Genomic DNA, 21,310 nt, shown 5'->3' with positions numbered 1-21,310 from the left:
TGATTAATAAGTTTGCAGATGACACACAAAATGGTGGAGTTGTGGATAATGATGAAGGCTGTCAAAGGATAGATCAGTTGGAGAATTGGAGGAAGAAATGGCAGATGGAGTTTAAACTGGACAAGTGTGAGGTGTTGTACTGTGGGAGGTCAAATGTAAGGGTCAGGAATACAGTAAATGGCAGGACCCTTGCATTGATGCGCAGAGGTACCTTGGGGTGTGTCCGTAGATCCCTCAAAGTGGCAACACAAGGTGAAGAAGGCATATGGCATACTTACCTTCGTCAGTTAGGGCATTGAGTATAAAATCAGAAAGTCCTATTGAATCTGTATAAAACCTTGGTTTGGCCACATTTGGAGTATTGCGTCAGTTCTGCTTGCTGCATTACAGAAAGGATATGGAGGCTTCGGAGAGGGTGCAGAAGAGGTTCACCAAGATGTTGCCTGGATTAGAGAGTACTAGCTATAAGGAGATGTTGGACAAACTTGGATTGTTTTCTCTGGAGCATCAGAGACTGAGGGGTGACCTGATGGAAGTTTATAAAATTATAAGAGGCATGGATAGTCAGAATCTTTTTCCCAGGGCAGAAATGTCAAATACTAGAGGGCATAGCTTTAAGGTGAGAGGAGGAAAGTTTTTAAGGGAGAGGTGCAGGGCAAGTTCTAACACAAAGTGGTAGGAGCCTGGAACACGCTGGTTGGGGGGTGGTGGTGGTGGAGGTGGAGTTGGAAGCAGATACCATAGTGATGTTTAAGAGGCAAAGTTTAATTAGTTTAATTTGGCATCATGGTTGACACAGATACTGTGGGCTGAAGGGCCTGTTCCTTGCTGTACTGTTCTATGTTCTAATTCTCTCACATACATTTAGCACTAGTGACTAATATCAAATTTCTCCCCCATGTGAACAGACTGCCAACTTTCCATTTTCATTATAGCCATTAGCAACCATCTGTGACTGTTCAGCATCACTGGGGCAAATTTCTACCTTGTTCCAGAAATAAGTAGTAAATTTCATGAGCATTGCTGCCCAATTCTTCATCTGGTTTATTAACTTGTAGTCCAATTGCCTGGAAGCCACATAGAGGTGAAGTAAAAGATCTTTAGGTTAACTTGGGCATTATTTGCTGTGCAGCAGTAACTTATTCATTTGTAATTGTCAGGGCCACACAGACACGGAGAGTTCCAGATTTTATAGCTAACTGTGCTCGTGCTATTTCAGCTCTATAAATGTATACCATCAGGACAATGCCACTGCAGTAGCTCACAGTTTTAATTAAATATACATGGAAAATGTAAGCATTTAGTAAGAAATATAGATTACTTGGTGCCAAAGGATTGACTCCATGGAATTTACAAACAATTTGTAACTGCAGGTCATTTCCACCTATTGTGCATCAAATCAATGCTCCAGTTCGAGTTGGTGTCAATGATCCAGATTGATTTCTTCATTTCTGTAGTCCTTGTTGTTCCCATTAGACTCTGACTTGCTCTGAAATCATCTACCATGGAGGAAAAGAAAGTGAAGCAAGGTTTTTTAAAAAAAGCCTAACTTGGAACTATTTGGCACCCCTTTCCCCTCCCTGCCTTCCAATTAACCATTGAGCTGCTGTCATCTTTTTCATTATTTGGTGGACAGTTTACTTCCTGTACTGTTTTATGTTCCAAGTGCTTAATGATTCTTCCCACAGTGTTTAGGATGTGAAACTTGCATCACATGGAGTAGGTGTGTTGAAAAGGGGAAGAAAATGACAGACATGCTAATCAGATTGATTGATGAAGGCTGGGAGGAGCTCATGAGTATCAGCACATAATGTTGGGCTGCATCGTCTATTTCTGTCCTCTACCAAATCCTATAAAATGGTGTGGCTTTTTGGAACGTTTGTTTCTGTCTACACATTCCTCCCCTCCCACTAGCTTTCCTTCATGTAAATAAATTGAAAAATGTTTTTCTTTCCCGCAACCTGGTGATAAATTACTTTCCGCCAGTGTCATCACTTCAATTTTGTTGAAAGTTAATGAGGCAAACTGAACACTTTTATTGGGAGTAACACAGCTGAGTCAAAGGGAGCTACGAGCCAATTTCACTTAAATATTCTGCCTTTTTTTGTAACCTAAGCAGCAGTCGTGCACATGTTTCAACATGAATCATTAAGCATATGTGGTGCCTGAAGGTCTGATGCTCCATTTAATTTCTTTCTCCCAGAGTTTATTTCCTCGTATATGGAGGCTCTACAGAAGAGCAGCGATACCTGACCAATCTGAGAAAGGAGAAGACAGCCTTTGAGAATTTGATAAGGTAAGTGAATAGAAAAGATGCTACAGTGAGGCTGACGCAGTAAATGAAACACTTTGTAAAATTGTACTCAATAAAATAGTGATGATGACGGACTTGCCTTTGATTTTTTTTTGTGAGAGGGATTCTGATGTAGAATTCAATAAGCTACAGAAGCAATTGACCTTTAATTGCCAGTAATTGAGAATAAAAGATTGTCAGAGAAAAATATTCTGTTTGGTGAAAATATCAACAATACTCCTTAAGATCTCCAGATAAAATGAGAAATCAAATTCAATGATCCTGCTGCTGGGAAAATTGCATGAGACTGCAATGAACATTAGAAAGCTGCTCTCTTTAACTATAAGTTTATGCCCTTGAACAAAATGTAAGGCAGAATCTCCTCTGCTACCTGTATTCCTATACATCTCTCATACCAACTGATCCATACAATACTTTTCCTTGCAGGTTTTCATGAACACTCCATTGGAAACTTAAGATAGAGATCCTTCTTTTTAAGCACTAAATGTAAGAAATAGAAGCAGAGGTAGATTAGCCCCTTGTGTTTGCTCCTCCATTCTATAAATTCATGGCTAATTTTTTAACTCTGTATCCCACATCCTTTGATTCCCTTTGAATGTAAAAGTATACCTATCTCCGTCTTGAATATAATAAGTGACTGAGCCTCCACAACCCCTTTGGCAGGAGAATTCGTAGATACATTACCTCTTCATGAACTAATTTCTTCACATTTAAGACTAAACCCTTATTTTGAGAGTGTGACTCCTCCTGGTTAAGCATCAACCTACCCAATCAAGACCTATAAGAACTTTATACGTTGAACTCCATTACATGCAAATTGAATGTCAATTATAAAATTTGTAGTCAATGGAACCAAATTTCAGAATTGGAGTTCAAGGTGTAGAAATTACTACATTGTGCATTCATAATCGACTGTGTCTATAATTTTAGCAAATATTTTTTTAAAAAGCCTCTATCGTTTCAACTTTTTAATTCATTACTGTTATATTCTTAACACTGGGGGAAGAATGCTGTTTGAATTTGTCCAGGTTCTAACTGATCAATGCAATCAATTTAAAAGAAGAGCCTTTACAATCTTAAATAAGGAGTCTTTGTGAAGAATAATCCTTGTAAAATTTTTTTGACTGTTATGAATTTCAACCCTGACCATTTTTAGGGAGAAGGCAATAATGGTAATCCCTGAGGAGAGGGAGGGAAGGAATGACTCCAATCCAGATCTTGCACGAGATGCTGGCCTCTCACCTGCTGAAAGAGACACGCGGAAAGCTGGTTTGTTTAAAATGAGCAAGCTCTTTATTTACTATTTTTCTTGTAGATCTGAATAATGCTTCTGTGGGAAATTCCACAAACCTCTACAACAAAGGGAGGAAGAAAAATGAAAAGAAAATGTACCAGTTTATTAATTAGATACGAGTTATATGGAAGTGCATTGCCTGATTTATTTCTGCTACTATACTCAGCTAAAGTAATTGTTTTATATTTATAAGAAGAAAAGATGTTTAAATTTTTATATGACAATATTTTTTAAACCATGATTTCTTCTATTCCAACTTTATACTTGCTTTGTCTTCATGCAGGTGGCCAGGCTCAGAAGAAAGAGCAACAGCGCATTATAGTGGATTTACGGGAGTTCCGCAGTGAGCTGCCTTCCCTGATACATTGGCGTGGCATCGATGTTGAGCCAGTCACCTTGGAAGTTGGTGATTACATCCTGACTCCTGACATTTGTGTTGAACGCAAGAGTGTGAGTGATCTGATTGGCTCTTTGAACAATGGCCGACTCTACACTCAGTGCATTGCCATGTCACGGTACTATATGCGGCCTGTCCTGTTGATCGAGTTTGACCCCAATAAGCCTTTCACCCTGAACTTCCGAGGATCGGTCCACCAGGAGATTTCTATTAATGACATTACATCCAAACTCACCCTATTGACTCTGCACTTTCCCAAGCTGCGAATCATCTGGTGCCCCTCCCCACACGTCTCTGCTGAGTTGTTTGAGGAGCTGAAACAAAACCGCCCTGAGCCTGATGCAGCTACTGCTATGGCTGTCACAGCCGATTCTGAAGTTGTTTCTGAGTCAGACCGATACAATCCAGGACCTCAGGATTTCTTGATGAAGATGCCTGGAGTGAATGCTAAAAACTGCCGAGCACTGATGAACCACGTAAGGAACATTGCTGAGCTCGCAAAACTCTCTCAGGAACAACTAGCTGACATCTTGGGGAATGCCAACAATGCCAAACTGATCTGGGAGTTCATTCACTCATCATATATGGATAAGGCAGCACAAGCCAAAAATAGAAGGTGATGTTCAGAGTGGATGGAATTTAATAGACTCTTCTGTGCCTTCAGTTACCATAACCTTTTCAACACAAAAGTCTTGTTTAAAAGAAGAGTTATCAACTTATTTAATTATATTAAAGCCAATAGAATTGTAAAAATAACAGAAATATCTTATGAAAAATGGTTCAAATAGGTTTCTATTTATTTTAGTAATAACATCAGGAACTCTGTTTAAAGTATTCCCAAGTGAATTCCAGCTTCAACAGTTAGGTGCTTTGCTGATCCATAAGTATTTGACGTGAGGAAGTTTGCCTAATCCTTTTAACTATTTAATTCATTGGGGAAATATGAAAAAGTATTGAATAAAAGGGACAGTAGAATATAAAAGTGATTGGGTCAATGCTTCTTTCATACAGGAGACTTTTTAAAGGCAATTTTTATGAATGCTGATATCAGTCATTGAATCTAAACAACCAAGGTGCTTAATTTATTTATGTCTGTAGATGCTAATAAACTGTAGTTTTTTGCTGCTTTGCATATACTTGCTCAACTTGCCTGTTTCCATTCATCATATTGGAATCCTCCATCTAGCAGTGCTTTTCATATAGTCATTGGAGCCATGTGCATGGGGTAATAGGGATCTTCCCAAGGACTAACTCTTTGAAATAGCCCTTTGTCATTATTTTTACTCAGATCAGCTGATCCTTTATTTAACTTGCTTAGCACATTCTGTAACTGGAGTAACCAAATTTCATGCCTGCTGGATGGCGTGAAATTTGGATCAGTAGATTCTGCTATGCCATTAAGCGACAAGGTTTAATGGACTGACAGATTTAAGGAATTGTTTCTGTAGCCTGTGATGTACATACAGCCTTAAAAGGAATCTCTTGGATTTCTTTTCTCTTGTGCTCTGAAATCAATAGATGAAATTTTTATAAATTTATGTGACACAATAAAGCTAACTACAAAATGGATAAAATTTAATTATCTGTATGGATTTTGGAAGCTTGATCTTAACTTGAACTTTTTTTGACAGATCAATTGAAACAGTACCGCACCTTTTTTTGTGTGGTACATTCCCCTGGATAAGCAACTTCTGAAATATTTAAGAAAAAATTTTAGTCAAAAAATATCCACTGACTTTGGGGTTCAATATTTAAGGACAGAAACAGAAATCGCATGAAACTTTCTCAGAAACATTTTAAGAATTAACACGAAATTAATGAGGGATATCATACACCTTTCAGATTGGTTAAAGGCTGGGGAAGTGCTCAAATATTGAATTGGTGCATTTTGTACTTGGATATTTTAATATTGTATATGAGTTTGGTAAACTTTCTAGTTGATAGAAATTGTAGCACTGAAATTGATGTTTCATTTTTTAAAAAAGTCAACCCTTTGAAGATATTGAGCAGTTATGAAAATGTTTGGTGTGTTTTCTATTTTTATTGATCTTTTGTTGTTAGCACCATGTCCAAGAGTGGGTATAAATGATTGACACCTCTGGCAAGGATTGCTCTGTGGAGTCCCCAATCCCCCAGTTCCCACTGAGCATTCCAGTACCCTGCCATATCCATAAATCTAAGAGTGGCCTTTCCTGCTTAAAAATCATTGTCGTGAAACAGTAACTCTAAGCAAGAATGGACTGCAATCCTACACCCATTACAAACCGGTATCTAAGCAAATAAGCACTTTCTTTCCCCATCTGCTGAGTGTCCATTACAATTGGAATGCTATTTCCATATTTAAATCTACAAATCAAACTGTTAAGAAATCCACAATGATAGTTTTTGTTTGCAACAAGAGGATCCCATTTAGACCCTGAAGCTTCCATTTAATACAGTGGATAACTTACAGCCTGGTCAAATACCTGTCTTTGACTCGCATCCTTCGATAGATTTTTGTTACCTAAATTAATCTCAGAGTTAAAATTGCAATTGACATGGCATTTATCCACTTTGTGGAACTGTGTTCCACGTCTTTATCACTCTTTACAAAGTCATAGGCACAGGTTTAACATAAATGTGTTGAAATTTATTAAAAAGAGACCAGTGGAGCATGACCGCTGATGGCTCAACAGCGAACCCCCATGAAAGAGAGTTGATGGGCACATGAGAGAGATATTACCAGAGAGAGGGAATGGAACTGATAGGATTGTTCTGCTGGGAGCTGGCAAGGACTCGATGGACATTGACCTCCTCCTACGTCGTAATAAGAAAGTAAAGTCTGATATTCTTATTGGTTGATAGGATCACTCTACCCGCTAATCTTGAAAGGTAATCTGAAGCAAAGTGTGAAGAATCCTAGCCTCCAGTGATCAGCTGCTAATTCTATTATTAAGCTTGTCTGATCAATCACTTATGAGTGCCTGTGATTACAATTCTGCTACCACTCAATATTTTGAAGATGTGACTTCCTTTCTGATTATCTCTTTTATGTGCAAGCGATATAACTGCTCGTTGATCACTAGACAATTGATAAGCATGGGTTTAAGCCCTAACCTAGCAAGCTAGCAAGATCCCTCAGCATCAAGAGGAATGCAATTTGCCATAAAGTTAATGCATTGCCACTAATCTTCTAGCCACAGCGTGGGTGGACAATTGCCATGGAGTGTTGGGGGAGCATGGTCCCCAACAAGCTTTCAGTCTGCCTTGTCACTTTGATAGAGGTATTATCACTCCTGTAAGAGTTCCACCACATCATACGATAAGCAGAAAGCAAATTGTTTATGCACTATTTATTTATTTATTCTGTAATTTATAGTAATTTTATGTCTTTGTACTGTACTGCTGCTGCAAAACAACAAATTTCACGACATATAAGTCAGTGATAATGAACCTGATTCTGTTTCTGGAAAAAGCTGAGATGCTGGAAATCTGAAATAACAGAAATGCTGCAAATGCTCAGTTGGTCAGGCAGCATCCGTGGATAGAAACATTCTTAATGTTCTAGCAATTCTCTTTAATGACCTTATGATAAGTAGTTTATCTTTCCTCTCTCATAAATCTGGGGTTTAGAAATGATGAAGACCATTGTGCATATTGGACAGTGACCTTGCCTGAAAATATTTCTCTAATCAACATACTGGTCTGCTGAAATAAGTTGTAATCTAGTGTGCTGCTTTATTATACATGTATAATAAGAACAGAATTTGTTTATTTTTAATAAGTAAAATTCTATTTGATCTCCATTGCTCCTTATAACATGGAAAAAATCAAAGCAATGGATGTATACGTGGGGTTTAATATTAAGCCTGAGATTCATTTGCTTTGCTGGTATGCCCAGTCATTGTGTGCCATCTAGTGGTAGCACTTGCACACTTACTACATTGCCTCTCATAGCAAAATCAGTAACAGCCTGCTTACTTTATTTAACAAATATTATTATATATTTGATTTTTTTATCTCAAAAATCCATGCATAATAGTTTTGTGGTGTTTCTATCATGAACTCTGAGTCAGTACCTGCTTCTTCACCACTTTCTTCAGATGAGGGCCAATGAGTTAAACAAACATAGTGTTGATGTTAAAAGAACATGTTCTTTGCCAAATAGATGACTGCAGGTGCATAGGTAATGTGCTGATTCATAGAACTGTACACCCACACAGCTTTCTACATCTTAGTCAGAACATGGGCAGAATAAACTACACATTTAAGTGGAAAAGTATAATTTCACAGCAATCACCCAACCAGAATATCTACTAGATGGAGGCGGTGCACTGCCAAAACAACTAGGGAGGAGTTTTGTATAAAAAGACCTGCCCATATAATCCATTATATTAAAAGATGATTTATGTACTTAAACCAAGATGACTTGGATATTGGTTTAGTTGGGAAGTTATTGAAATTACTGGTGTGGCAATTTCCTCATGTTTTTCTACATATCATCTGCTCTGTTACTTTGGCCATAATTAACCATTTCCCCTTAGATTTTGTAGCTTGGCGCCCTGACACACCTTGTTCATGGGTCCCATCCATCCCAATAATTGGAGACTGTTGGAGTCATTGGGCAGTGTTACGGACTCAGTGAAAGTCCCTTTAAGATAGAGAGTGTGTGTGTATGTGTGTGTGGGGCGTGCTTACGTCAATAGAAGATAAAGGACGTAATGACGTGGTTGAAGAAGCAGAAGAAGGAGAGGAAAGAAAGAGAGAGAGAGAGAAGGGAGAGAGACACCAGCCTGCTAGTTTCCTCTATCGATGGATGAGAAACAATAACTGTGTCTGCCACTGAAATCCATGTATGGAAGTTGGAAGTAATCCGGTGGAGTTCACTTTGTTGCTGACCTGTAGAAGGAAACAGGTATTTGTGTGTGGACGACCACGATTCGGATGCTTTTCGGGGTGAGGAAGTCACTACCGAGTAAACACTGGAGTGTCGTTTGGGTTCCATCGTGGAACATTTGGATTTCGTATTTACTCTCTCTCTGTTTCTCTACGTCTACGTCTTCTGACAACGGTGGTTGTTGAAGAAGCCCTTGCTCATGTTTCACCTTATGGCTTGCGGAACTGAACTTTAAGAACCATTCCGGAACTTGGAGTTTGGGACTTTGTCACACACACACGAAGAGTTTAGTTTTGGGGTTAACGTTCAAGGTTTAACATTTTTGAATTCTAACATACTAACATTTTTACTTTTACGTATTATCATAAGTAGTGATTAATAAAATAGTTTTTAACACTGAATCATGCTCAGTGTGTTTCTTTTGTTGCTGGTTCGTGACAGCAGCAGGACTAGCAAGCCTAGCGTTGGTACATTTTGAGAAATAGAAACCTTATTCGGTCTTATGACTGAAATTCAAAAAGCTGCAGATACTGAGAAATTTGAAATAAAAACAGAAAATGCTGAAGTAATTAGCAAGTCAAGCAGCATTTATGGAGAAACATAGTTAATGATTCAAGTCAATGACTGTCTATAGGAGAAGTTGAGAAAGAACTGGGTTTAAATATCATCAGAAAATGTTGGAAATACTCATCAGGTCAGGCTGCATCTGTGGGAAGAGAAACAGAGTCAATGTTTCAACTCAGAGACCCTTCATCAATACTGAAAAGGGGATAAAAGAAGCTTGTAAAGCCTCAGTGAGGGTGGGGGAGGGGAATGTCTCTGATAGGGTAAAACCAGGGCGACCACAGAGTTAAGCTGAAAACAAGGTTATCTGGTCAATAAGTGAATGGGAGCAGTTAGAGGGTGAGAACATAGACAAAAGAATATAGGAGTTGCGAAATGCTGGGCATGTCCTCCGGGGGAAAAAAATGACTGACACAGACCCAGAAATCAAATACGTGAAGTTGTAGAATTCAATATTGAGCCCAGAAGGAAACAGGTGCTGTTCCTCAAGCTTGCATTGGGCCTCCCTATGACAATCCAGTAGGCCACAGACCAATAGGTCTACTCCCACTCTGACCTCTTAGTCTGTGGTCTCCTGTACTGTCACGGTGAGGCCCAACTCAAGTCTGAAAAACAGAACAGTAAGCATAGGAATAGGCCCTTCGGCCCACCGTGTCTGTGCTGACCATGATGTCGATCTAACTAATCCCATCTGCCTGCACGTGCTCCATGTCCCTCTGTTCCCTGCCTGTTCATGTCTATCTAGATATCTCTTAAGTGTTGCTGTCATACCTGCTTCTTCCACCTCTTCTGACAGAGCATTCCTACAACTCCGTGTGTAACAAAAAACTTGCCTTGCACATCTCCTTTAAACTTTCCCCCTCTCACCTTAAGCCTATGCTCTCCACTGTTTAATGTTTCCACCCTATCTACCCACCCTATGTCTCCCATAATTTTATATTACAGCACCTCATTTTCCACCTGGAACAAAAAAAACGGTTTGGTTACTACATGAGAACTCCATTTTACAAGAACATTTACTCTAGTGGTTTGTATATTAAATGTGTCATAGCAACATCCTTCAGCTATGAATTCTACAACCTCACATACTTGACGTGACTGCTCCCATTCACTCAACCAGATATTCTTGTTTGTAGCTTATCCCCATGCTCACCCCAGTTTTGCCCTATTAGAGATATACCCCTCCCTCACCGTCCCGGCAGCTTTACAAGCTTCTCTTGTCTCCTTTTCAGTTCTGATGAGGGATCTTGAGCTTGAAACGCTGACTTTGTTTCTGTTTCCACAGATGCGGCCTGACCTGAGTATTTCCAACGTATTCTGTTTTTGTGTTAGATTTACAGCATCTGCAGTTATCTTGATTTTTCTCTTCTTTAAACATCATCAGGCCATCCTCATGAACAAATATGAGATTGGGAAGGAAGTATTTCAGTTTTTTTTTACAAAATACCTATTATGTTGAGAAATTGGGCAGGACACACACTGCAGGAAGGCTAACAAGCATTCATTCCTGAGAAGACCTTTCATTTTTCTGAAGGATGTTGCTATGACACATTTAATATACAAACCACTAGAGTAAATGTTCTTGTAAAATGGAGTTCTCATGTATTAACCAAACAGAGTTTACACTTTATTTTCGGATGGAGTGCTTTGCGACAGAGTAAAATAGGTTTTTGTTAAAGAGTGAAATCTCCAGCTGTAATGGAGCGAAGAAGTGGAGGTTGATCAGAACGTGTGAATTTCTGTGAGGTATGAGCTGAGGAGCTGAAACTTGGTGCTGTAGTAACACCAAAGGTGGTGGTTAAGTATGACAACATTATGTAGGCTGCTTCTGTTATTGAAATTCAACATTGGGATTTGTAACAGCCATCTAACAAAAACAGAAGGAATGATTTTGTGTACAGTTGATAGATGTATTGGCCTTGGAATTCAACAAAGTTTCTATCAGTCTCCTGCCATAACTTCAGTGGTAAAAGAAACATGAAAACAACAATAATGTATTTTCCACCTTTAAAGCAGCTAAATGTTCCAAGCAGCTTTGTAGGAGTGTTATCAAACAATGCATGGTGCCAAGTTCCTTCAGTAAATTAGGTAAGATGTTCAAAAGCTTGGTATAGGAAGTAGATTTTAAGGGATCCTTCTTTTACAGTCCTTTTAAAGTCCTTTGTAAAATAGGAAATCTTAGTTGCAATAATATATGGCTTGCACTATATTATCTTTTGTGACTGCAGTCTATCTTTTTCACAATTTCAACTGACCCTTCAATTAGTACTGAGTGATTGCTGCATTGTGAGTGTTGTCTTTTGAATATGATATTAGACCAAGGCCGCATCCACCAGCTCAGGTGTACAGTACTAGGTATAAAGATCCTTTAGCACAAAGTGGAAGTTATCCAAGTCCCAAAACATTTATTCCTCAACTAACAACATTACAATGGCTTAAGTGGTCATTTTTTGTGGGCCTTTGCTATGTGCAAGAGTACTATTTTGGCCAAAATAATAAGTGACTGAATTTTACAAGTAACTTACTGATTTAAAACCTTTGAGGATTTGATAAAATGTGACATTACCACAAGTTATTTTTCACTGAAAATTTTTTAGTAAATTTATATATACAAATAAAACAATGCAAATTTCTGGTTTTAAAGCTATTTGGCAATGGGTCTCACTTTGTAATTGAACCTGTTAAATAATTGTGGCTCAGAGCACATTCTTATAAATATATGAATTAACAGTAGGCCACTTGGCTCCCTTAGCCTGCTTTCCCATTTAGTAAAACCACGACTGATCTGATTGTAACCTCAGCTGTGCAATCCCAACCTTTCATCCCCTTGCTTATCAAGTATCTATCTACGTCAGCCTTAATAATAGTCAAAGACTTTGCTTCCACCATCCTTTGAGGAAAAGAGTTCCAAAGAATCCAAACCCTTTCAGAGAAAAATATTCACCTCACCTTTGTCCTAAATGGGTGACCCTTTATTTTGAAATAATGACCACGCTTCTAGATTCTTCCATGGAGGAAACATTCTGTCTGTATCCACCCTGTCGAGACCCCTCTGGATTTCATATGTTCAATCAAATCCCCTCTCACTCCCCTAAACTCTAGCAGATACACAATTAGCTTATCCAACCTTTCCTCATAAGACAAACTGCCTATTTCAGGGATTGGCTCAGTAAATCTCTGAATTGCTTTCAATGCATTTATGTCCTTCCTTGGATGATGAGATGAATACTATATACAGATTCCCAGGTAGTGTGATGTGAAATACCTGAATTACACAATGGCTCGGGATCTGTTGCGGATGTGGTAGCATTTCCACCAATACTCGAGCCATTCATAATTCTTATCCCAGATGTGGTTTCTTAGTACAAGTTGTTCACTTCCTCCAAAAGTACTGAATCCTGGGCATAATAAAATAGTTAAGGAATAATAAAATCTAAAAAAGACTAAGTTATTATTCAGCTCATCTCATTGTTAACCAGTTCCACGCTGACATTCTATAATAAAAGCAGGTTATTTTGCAACAGAGGTAAAGATGGGTTAATGTTTCATATGGAAGTGGAGCTAAAACTGAGACATTAAAATTAACCTCGCTTTACTTTTTGGATGTGTGAGCACTTGCCATTATTTATAATTTTTATTATTTTAACAAGTTGCAATAATAGTGCTATTGACCTATAAAAATGTTCCCAGGCACTTTGAGAGGATCCTGAACCAAAAGATATATTTGGAAGAGGAACAAAAGTTTGAGTGAAGAGGTGAGTTTTAATGAGGGCCTTTAAAAGTTAGGTGGAAAAAAGTGTTTTGGGAGGGAAGTCTGAAAAAGGGGCTTGGGTATTGAAGGCATAGCTACTACCAGTCAAGGGGGAAGGAGAAATGGGAGAATACAAGGCCAAAATCATCAACCGAGGGTGTGAGATTAGAGGATTTTACAGGGATAAAATGAGACAAAGCCAATGAAGGGATTTTAGCACATAGCTGAAAATTATAAATTAGAATAAAAAAGAGATGTCATTCCTTGAGTTTATGTTAGACAACAAAAGAACAGCATCTCATCTTCTGACTGGGCATATTACAGCCCTCTGGACTCAATATTGAATTCAACTATTTCAGATAACCACCCTTCTGACAAAAGATCATTGACCTGGAAAGTTAACGTCAGAGATACAGTCTGACCTACTGGGTATTTGCAGCATTTTCTACTTTTGTTTAAGGGATAGAGGAAATTTGGGCCTTAATGTGGGAAAGGATTGGGTCGACACAATTTAAAGTGAGGTTAATATTATGAGGGAAAAAAATGGGGAAACAGGTACAAAATCACCGATTAGCTAAGTGTGCAGATGACATTAAACATGGAAGAAGCAAAATGGATTCATGGAGCCACATAGCATGGAAACAGGCCATTTGGCCAACCACGTCCAAGCTGACCACTGGGCACCCATTATCTTCCAGTATTTGGCCTTTAGTCTTCTTTGCCTAGGTACTTTAAGTGGTTGTCTAGACACTTCTTAAATGCTGTCAGTACCTCTGTTTCCACCACTCTCATTGGCAGGGCATTCCAGGTACTCAGCACTCTGAGTGGGAAAAGGTCCCCCTCAGATCCCCTTTGTACAAGGTGGGTACAAAATCAGGTGATGTTATCAAGGTAGAAGGTAGCTATCTTTGTAATAGGAAGAATGCAGGGATGGAAGCTTGGAGGAAAACCAGACACCTACATTGCAAATAGTTGGTTCATTCTGAAATTGTGGCTGCAGAGAGGGATGGAATCAATTGCAAGCATCTGGAATTTGTGGTGGTGCCAATGGCCATGGTTTTGGATTTACCAATATTTAACAGAGGGAAATTACAGCTCAAGACTGAATCCTGCTGACACTGAAAAAACAGAATGGTTGAGAGAGGTGGACCCAGGTACTGTTGCTACATGTGGAAGTTGATCACAGCTTCACCAAGGAATTGTATAGATAAAGTTGAAACAAGCAAAGTTCTTCTGACCTGCACTGCAAAAGATGCATAGGAAGAGAACAATGTGTGCTTGGCCATGTCAAAGGTCACAGATCAAGGAGAGATGATGCAAAATGGTGACATAAAACCAGTAAGGGCAACTTCAATTTTGTGACCAAGACAATAATTTGAATGAAGAGATTCAAAGATGGAGCCAGGAAAAGACAAGATTAAGATTGCATTTTAGGTTTTAATCAATGGGGTTTTAACTTTTGATTTCTTTGCATTTTGTTCATACATTTCCAAACGCTAGAGGGCAATCCAGCTCTGAATTGGCAGTACCTCTGGCTCTTTAGATATCCATTACCAATCTGCAACTTTTGATATAACAAAACAACTATTCAATTAAAAGATACAACTCAAACCAATGAAATGTATATGTACTGACTACAGCCTGATAACATAAACCTTTAAGGAATTTGTTTCTGAAATGTGTTACTACACATTAAATTTATATTTTTACACTCAGTAATTTCACAACATGATTCTGGATTTGAACCATATACTGTGCTTTGCGTCTTTTCATTCACAGCTATTTTTCTGGCAACTGCAGGCCATCGAGCAGCTGCCATGAATGATAGAATGAATGGCCTTTTCAGAAGCAACAAAGGGGAAGATTCTTGGAAGTTCTGACTTCTAGTCAGTGAAATCCAATCAATCTGCTTACAGCTGATCTAGTCACCCAAGTGGATCTGGAAAATTAAGTAACCATTATCACATCAAGTAAAATTTAGGAAAACTTTCATCTTTGTTAACCAATTGTCTAGTACACATATCCACAAATTGAGCTACTGATATATCCATGTATGGTGATTATACTTGTCCCATATGGATGTGTACAATTGAAAAAACATGTCGTGTTTCTCCAAGCATAGTATGTGGATGCAATTTAACAACATCCAAGTCATGGGGCCTCCCCGAGTGGACAGAATCACTGTTGGAATTTAACCAGTTAAAACTGCACAGATTAGCAGGGCAAAGCACAGTTAAGCTTCTTATTGCTTATCCAGTTAATGTTATCCTACTCACTGGGGAACTGGTTCATTGGATTATCTTAATACTAAGAGAAACATCCCCTCCCCCAGGTAATGAGTCAACCCTTCCAGGTCCCACTAATGAGCCAATCTAAGTTGGCACCAATGCCTGACCATATTACTGACATGCTTCTTCAGAGTCACATTACTGAGTCTGCCACAGGGAGTTGACTAGGTTCCAACATTGCAGGAGAGTTCATGTCTCAAAGGCACTCTGCTTATGTTCCTACTCCACTTTTTTGTTCTGCTCCCTGCTCCCCTCCAAAAAGTTGACAAGAAAATTGGCTTCATCCAACAAATTCCTGCTCTAAACAAAATTAGTTTTCAGTGAAGATCTTGTATAGTTATATCTCACAAAATTTATTATCTATCTTGCTTTCATTTGCATATTTTGCAATACATATTTTCTTAAAGTTTTTGTTAATATTCAGGCAACAGAGGACTAAGAATGAACTTCCCCAGATTTCTATTACTTACTACTTCTAGACAGAGTATTTTCCATTATTCATCATTTTCTGCTTCCAACCACAGTTGATGATAGTAATCTTGGTAAAAATATTTTAATATCCAGTGTAAAATTTTAATACAATTGCTTACTTTGAAAATGAATCAACCAAATTGCAGCTGGAAATTCAAATGTTTGCTCTCTTTCATGGTAAACACTTTTGGAAAACGTTTTAAAAACTGAAAGCATGGGATGTTGCTCAATTCCCTCAGAACATAGTCTGAATATATTCCCTCTGAATATATTGCACTCTATTTGATGTTCAATAAACTAAGTTTATTAGATTTACTTAATCATTTAAAATTGTTTTTAGTGCACACTGTAATTCACATTAATATCATTTTAACTATTGTGTATATAGGTCTTAATGATCTGAGAGTGGAGGCTGAAAGTTGATTCGATATTGGGCTTGAACTTATTTCATTCAAATTTTTTTTTGGTGGACAATGATAATAAATTTTATGCTTGCAGAAGGTAAACTACAATTTTCTTCTACCTAGCAAATTAGCAATAGCAAGATACAACTGGGTTTGCAACAGTGCATTGACCCATTAGACTAGTATCATGGAGACTGAAATATTGATTGATCAAAACCTACATCCACTGTTCAATTTCAGAACCTTAATGTGGAAATCAATTCTCACTTCTTGACCCTAAATTCACATGGACCTATTTTACTTTTATTGAGTGTGTAAACGAGTTAGCTTGGAAGAACCCTTTGCCTCTCTGTTGCCACATTGATAATGCTGTGAGTACATGGTTCAGCAAAATCGGTTCCAAGATTCTTTCAAGTTACTGTATGTCAGACATGGTCCTACACTGAAAACATACACAACAATTTTGCTTTTAATGTATAATGTGACATTAGTATTGGTATTGGTTTATTATTGTCACTTGTACCGAGGTACAGTGAAAAACTTGTCTTACAAACCGATCGTACAGGTCAATTCATTACACAGTGCAGTTACATTGAGTTAGTACAGAGTGCATTGAAGTAGTACAGGTAAAAACAATAACAGTACAGAGTAAAGTGTCACAGCTACAGAGAAAGTGCAGTGCAATAAGGTGCAAGGTCACAACAAGATAGATCGTGAGGTCATAGTCCATCTCATTGTATAAGGGAACCGTTCAATAGTCTTATCACAGTGGGGTAGAAGCTCTCCTTGTCTGGTGGTACCTTCCCCCAGGCTTTTGTATCTTCTACCCAATGGAAGAGGAGAGAAGAGAGAATGTCCCGGGTGGGTGGGGTCTTTGATTATGCTGGCTGCTACACCAAGACAACGAGAAGTAAAGACAGAGACATAAAAGAGAGGTAAAGACATAATAGGCAGTAGCTGCTGGAGATGCTTGTAATAAAGTTGGGTCTTGAATCTGACCCTGGCAGTTGTGGGCTATCTTAGAGTAAATGGAAATGAAACCAGAATGTTCTGTTGACCAAATACTGGTATTTCATTGGAAGAAGTTGGGTATTCCAAGAATGTAGACAGGCATTGTGTAACATGGAGAATTCTGTTCAAAGACAGTGTTTTGGAGACTGTCACTTAGAACTCATAGTCTACATTTCTTGGAAACTATCAAAGCTTTTCAACAAATTCCTCTCCATCATCAATTATCTTGAAAATTGGTTTAACATTTTGACCCTAATTTTTAAGATTATCCTCTTGCATAAAGAATGTGATTTTTCATGATAATATTCAGATATCATCAAAATTACCATAAATCACATTCTTATAAGTGAAACTGAGTGTGGTTCATGGTTAATATAGGAGAATTGATGCATCTTGAATAAATCAAAGATATTAAAAATTGCCATCAATTTTGCCTTATGGATCTCTTTCCAGAATATATAGATACACCTTTGGATTCTGTAATCTGGATTCCCAGTACGTAATCCAAGTCCCCCTGAAACTGAACTGTATACACAATGTGGCTACGAGAGCAGGTCAGAGGCTAGGTAGCCTGCAGGGTGCAGTTCACCTCCTAACTCCCCAAAGCCTGTCCACCATCTACGAGGCTCAAGATAGGAGTGTGATGGAACACTCTCCACTTGCCTGGATGAGTGCAGCTTCAACAACACTCAAGAAGCTCGACACTATACAAGACATAACAGCCCACTTGATAGGCACCCCTTCCACAACTCACTCAACTGTCGACACCGCAGCAACAGCTTGTGTGATCTACAGGATGCACTGCAGCAACTCACCAAGCCTTAGGCAGTACCTTCCAGACCCATGACCTCTACCAGCGATTCATTTTTGCGGCCTTTGGATGTCACTGGCAAGACCTACATTAAATGCCCTTGAGAGGCTGGTGAGCCACCTCCTTGAATCACCACAGTTCTCTCATTGAAGGTTCTTCCACAGCCCTGGTGGGAGGGAATTACAGGATTTAGACCTAGCAATGACAGCACCTCCCTAACTAGTGATTTTGTATCAAAAAGGACAAAGGTTCACACCACCACCTGGAGGCTCCCCTTGAAGCTGCCGACCATCCTGACTTGGAAGTATATCGCCATTCCATCATTGTGGCTGGGTCTGAATCCAAGAATTGCTCATCCAACAGCATTTTCAGACAACCCTCACCAGAACAACCAGTGGTTCAAGAAAGTGAATTACCATCACCTCTAATAAACAATTGGGGATGTGCAATTAATGCTGGTCTGGGTGATGTCCAAATCCCAAACATTTAAAAACAAAAAAAAACTTCTGAAAGTAGTTAGCAAAATGCCAAATGCAACAAAGTCAAATGTACTTTCCAAATTAAAAAAAAGTAGAGAATGCGAGGTGGAGGAGGGAAAAATCCCTGTCTCTCATTGCTCACAAACTCAAGAATGATGACTTCAGTTGTGGCTGCATTATTATATATTAACCAACTCAGTTAGATTTTAAAAAATTGACACAGGCTATATAAACAGCTATTTTACATTCCAGTAAAAAGGATGGGTGGGACATTTAGTACTGAGACAAATGGTGAACATGCAGTGTTAACTTCAATGTCATGTAAACATGGGATATTTAGTTTGTCAAAGCAATCTCCTAACTAGTACTGAATGGAACTACATTACAAAAGTCAGTATGAGTTGTTATTCCTTCAAGACTCTCTTTTATCTTATTTTCTTTCTTTCTCTATTCTTGAAATTGAGGCATGGTCCCAGAAACGGTAGCAAACCTCCAGACAGCGGACAATGATCGTCTGCAGCTCGGTAATTGTGTGAGCAGGTGGCACAATTCCAGACAAATTTGTTCATTTTTATCATGTGGCATGAATACTTTTTGTTACTTGTGGTGATTTAATCCCACCTCCACTACTTGTATTACAATGTTTCTATCACAGTATTGCTTTGAGTTTCTTGTCATTTTAATGTAATTCTGAGTCAGCCTCATAGCCTCTGTAGTAGGTGTCATCATGACAATGCACTTACCTTTGATTGGCTGGGATGTGCACATAAGAAGGTACATTTGTGCATGATTCCCAGGTCTCACTGCTGTTTTCATTTTTGCTTCACCTGCTCTTCACACTTCTATTACTCCTGCTAGCCTCCCTTTGAAAGCTTTCCAAATGATCTCCATACCCACCCAATCCTATATACTACTGAAACTAAAAAATGTTGCAAGTAACAATGTTGTAATGCATTTCCAATCACAGCTGCAAGCACTAGCCAATTACTGTTACATCAGACATGCAACACAAACATTTTAAAACAGTGCAAACTGAGTGTCTACAATGAAACTAGTTGCATTATGGAATAACTGTAGCAGTATCTGTATTATGTGGGGCAAGTGTAAAATAGGTGGATCTAAGTCTGAGATAAATAGGTTAGTGTCACATAAACAGTATTTTGAGCCATGCATACAAAAAAACTGTGCAGAATCTAGACGCAAATTGTTTGGAGAAAATAAAAAAAGTATATTTTAATTAACCTGTTCCAATGGTTTACATAGTAGTCCTGTTACCACAAGGTCGTATAATATTTGTTTATGAGATTCAGTATGGACATCTGGCTTCCCAAGCCTTTGCACCATTAATAAAGGAACTTCAAAAGTTTATGGGGAGTATCCTGTGCACATGCATCCTGTTGGCCTCCATTAGCACATTCAAAATAGATCTGCTTAGTGTTGTGTACTTGTACAGCAATAGGCTGCAGTGGAGAAGGCTGATCAGATTGACAGTTACTTTGAGCTATGGCAATATATTGACGTCCAAGAGACAGTTTTAATGAAGCACTATAGAGTACTAGTACAGAGAAAAGTAAACCCCCAAAATACTTTGAAGTAAACTCCATAAATAAAATTAATAAAAGGCAAATTTGTATTGATATCAAATACCTTTATCCAATACATGGAATGAACTTCCAGATCAGGCAATAAAGTCAGAAATACTGGAATCATTTAATTGCATGATGCGATAGCTATATTAAGGCATGCCTGATTAATTGAATGTAGATGGACCAAATAGCCTTCTTCTGCACTTATATGAATTTTTTTTTAAATTCTGCAGTTAATGATCTTCTGAAATGTTAGTGTTTCTTCCTGTTTTTTTGAGCAGTTTCTTTACGTGATTGGTCATTTTAAAGAGTAAAATGTTTAATTTCCAGTTGTTATTCTATGGCAAAACATAAGATGTCCTGATTTTAAATAAAGATATCGCATGCATATTCCTAAATATATTGGTAGCACATCCAGATTATTTCAGAAATTTTAATAGGAAAGCGTTGCAATATTTATGTGGAAGGATTTAAATGCCACCGCTGTTACCGTCTTTCCATATTCATTTGCAACTAATTTACATTTTATCCTGCATTGCAGGTTACTTTCTGCTTGAGAGCCATCATTATGGGATGGACTTTTTTTTTGCAACAAAATAGCACAATTTTCATTGTTTTCTAATTCGAATTTCAGTCACTATTTCCGAACAGTTTGTAAAAGCAGCGAACCCTGCACGTCGGAATTCCCAGCAGCACAAACATTAATTCGAGGTGTTGTTTCGGAGCCGGCTCGTTGCTGAATGCGGCGCTGCCTGCACGGGCCCTGCAGCACCGCATCCACCGACCGACGCGCTGCCTCCCGCCGCCGCCGCCGCCGCCGCGCGCTCACGCTGCAACAACCGGCCCGCCGCGCGCTCACGCTGCAACAACCGGCCCGCCGGCGCGCGCGCGCGTGAGGGAAAGAGAGAGAGAGGGGGGGGGAGGGAGGGAGGGAGGGGGGGGAGGGAGGGAGGGAGGGGGTGGGGAGACGACACGCTGGTGATGTCATTGCACAGACGCGCCTGCGTCACCCCGCGGAGGTGATTTGCATAGTGAGCGCGAGGGTTTGTGGGAGTGGGCGCCAG

General features: G+C 38.9%; 1 protein-coding gene across 1 annotated transcript in view; it reads left to right on the top strand.

Annotated features, from left to right (window-relative positions):
- ercc4 (excision repair cross-complementation group 4) overlaps positions 1 to 6,900 on the top strand; it is a 32,538-nt gene extending 25,638 nt beyond the window's left edge. The window contains exons 9-11 of the mRNA XM_052022376.1: positions 2,204 to 2,296; positions 3,471 to 3,583; positions 3,892 to 6,900. Coding sequence (XP_051878336.1) covers positions 2,204 to 2,296; positions 3,471 to 3,583; positions 3,892 to 4,625 — 940 coding nt within the window. The 3' untranslated portion in view covers positions 4,626 to 6,900. The remainder of the gene's footprint in view (positions 1 to 2,203; positions 2,297 to 3,470; positions 3,584 to 3,891) is intronic.
- Positions 6,901 to 21,310: the final 14,410 nt, after the last annotated feature.

The sequence above is a fragment of the Pristis pectinata genome, chromosome 8 (genome assembly GCF_009764475.1).
Source record: "Pristis pectinata isolate sPriPec2 chromosome 8, sPriPec2.1.pri, whole genome shotgun sequence".
In the NCBI taxonomy this organism is placed as follows: Eukaryota; Metazoa; Chordata; class Chondrichthyes; order Rhinopristiformes; family Pristidae; genus Pristis; species Pristis pectinata.
The sequence above is the reverse complement of the archived record's forward strand: the minus strand, read 5'-3'. Positions and strand labels throughout refer to the sequence as shown.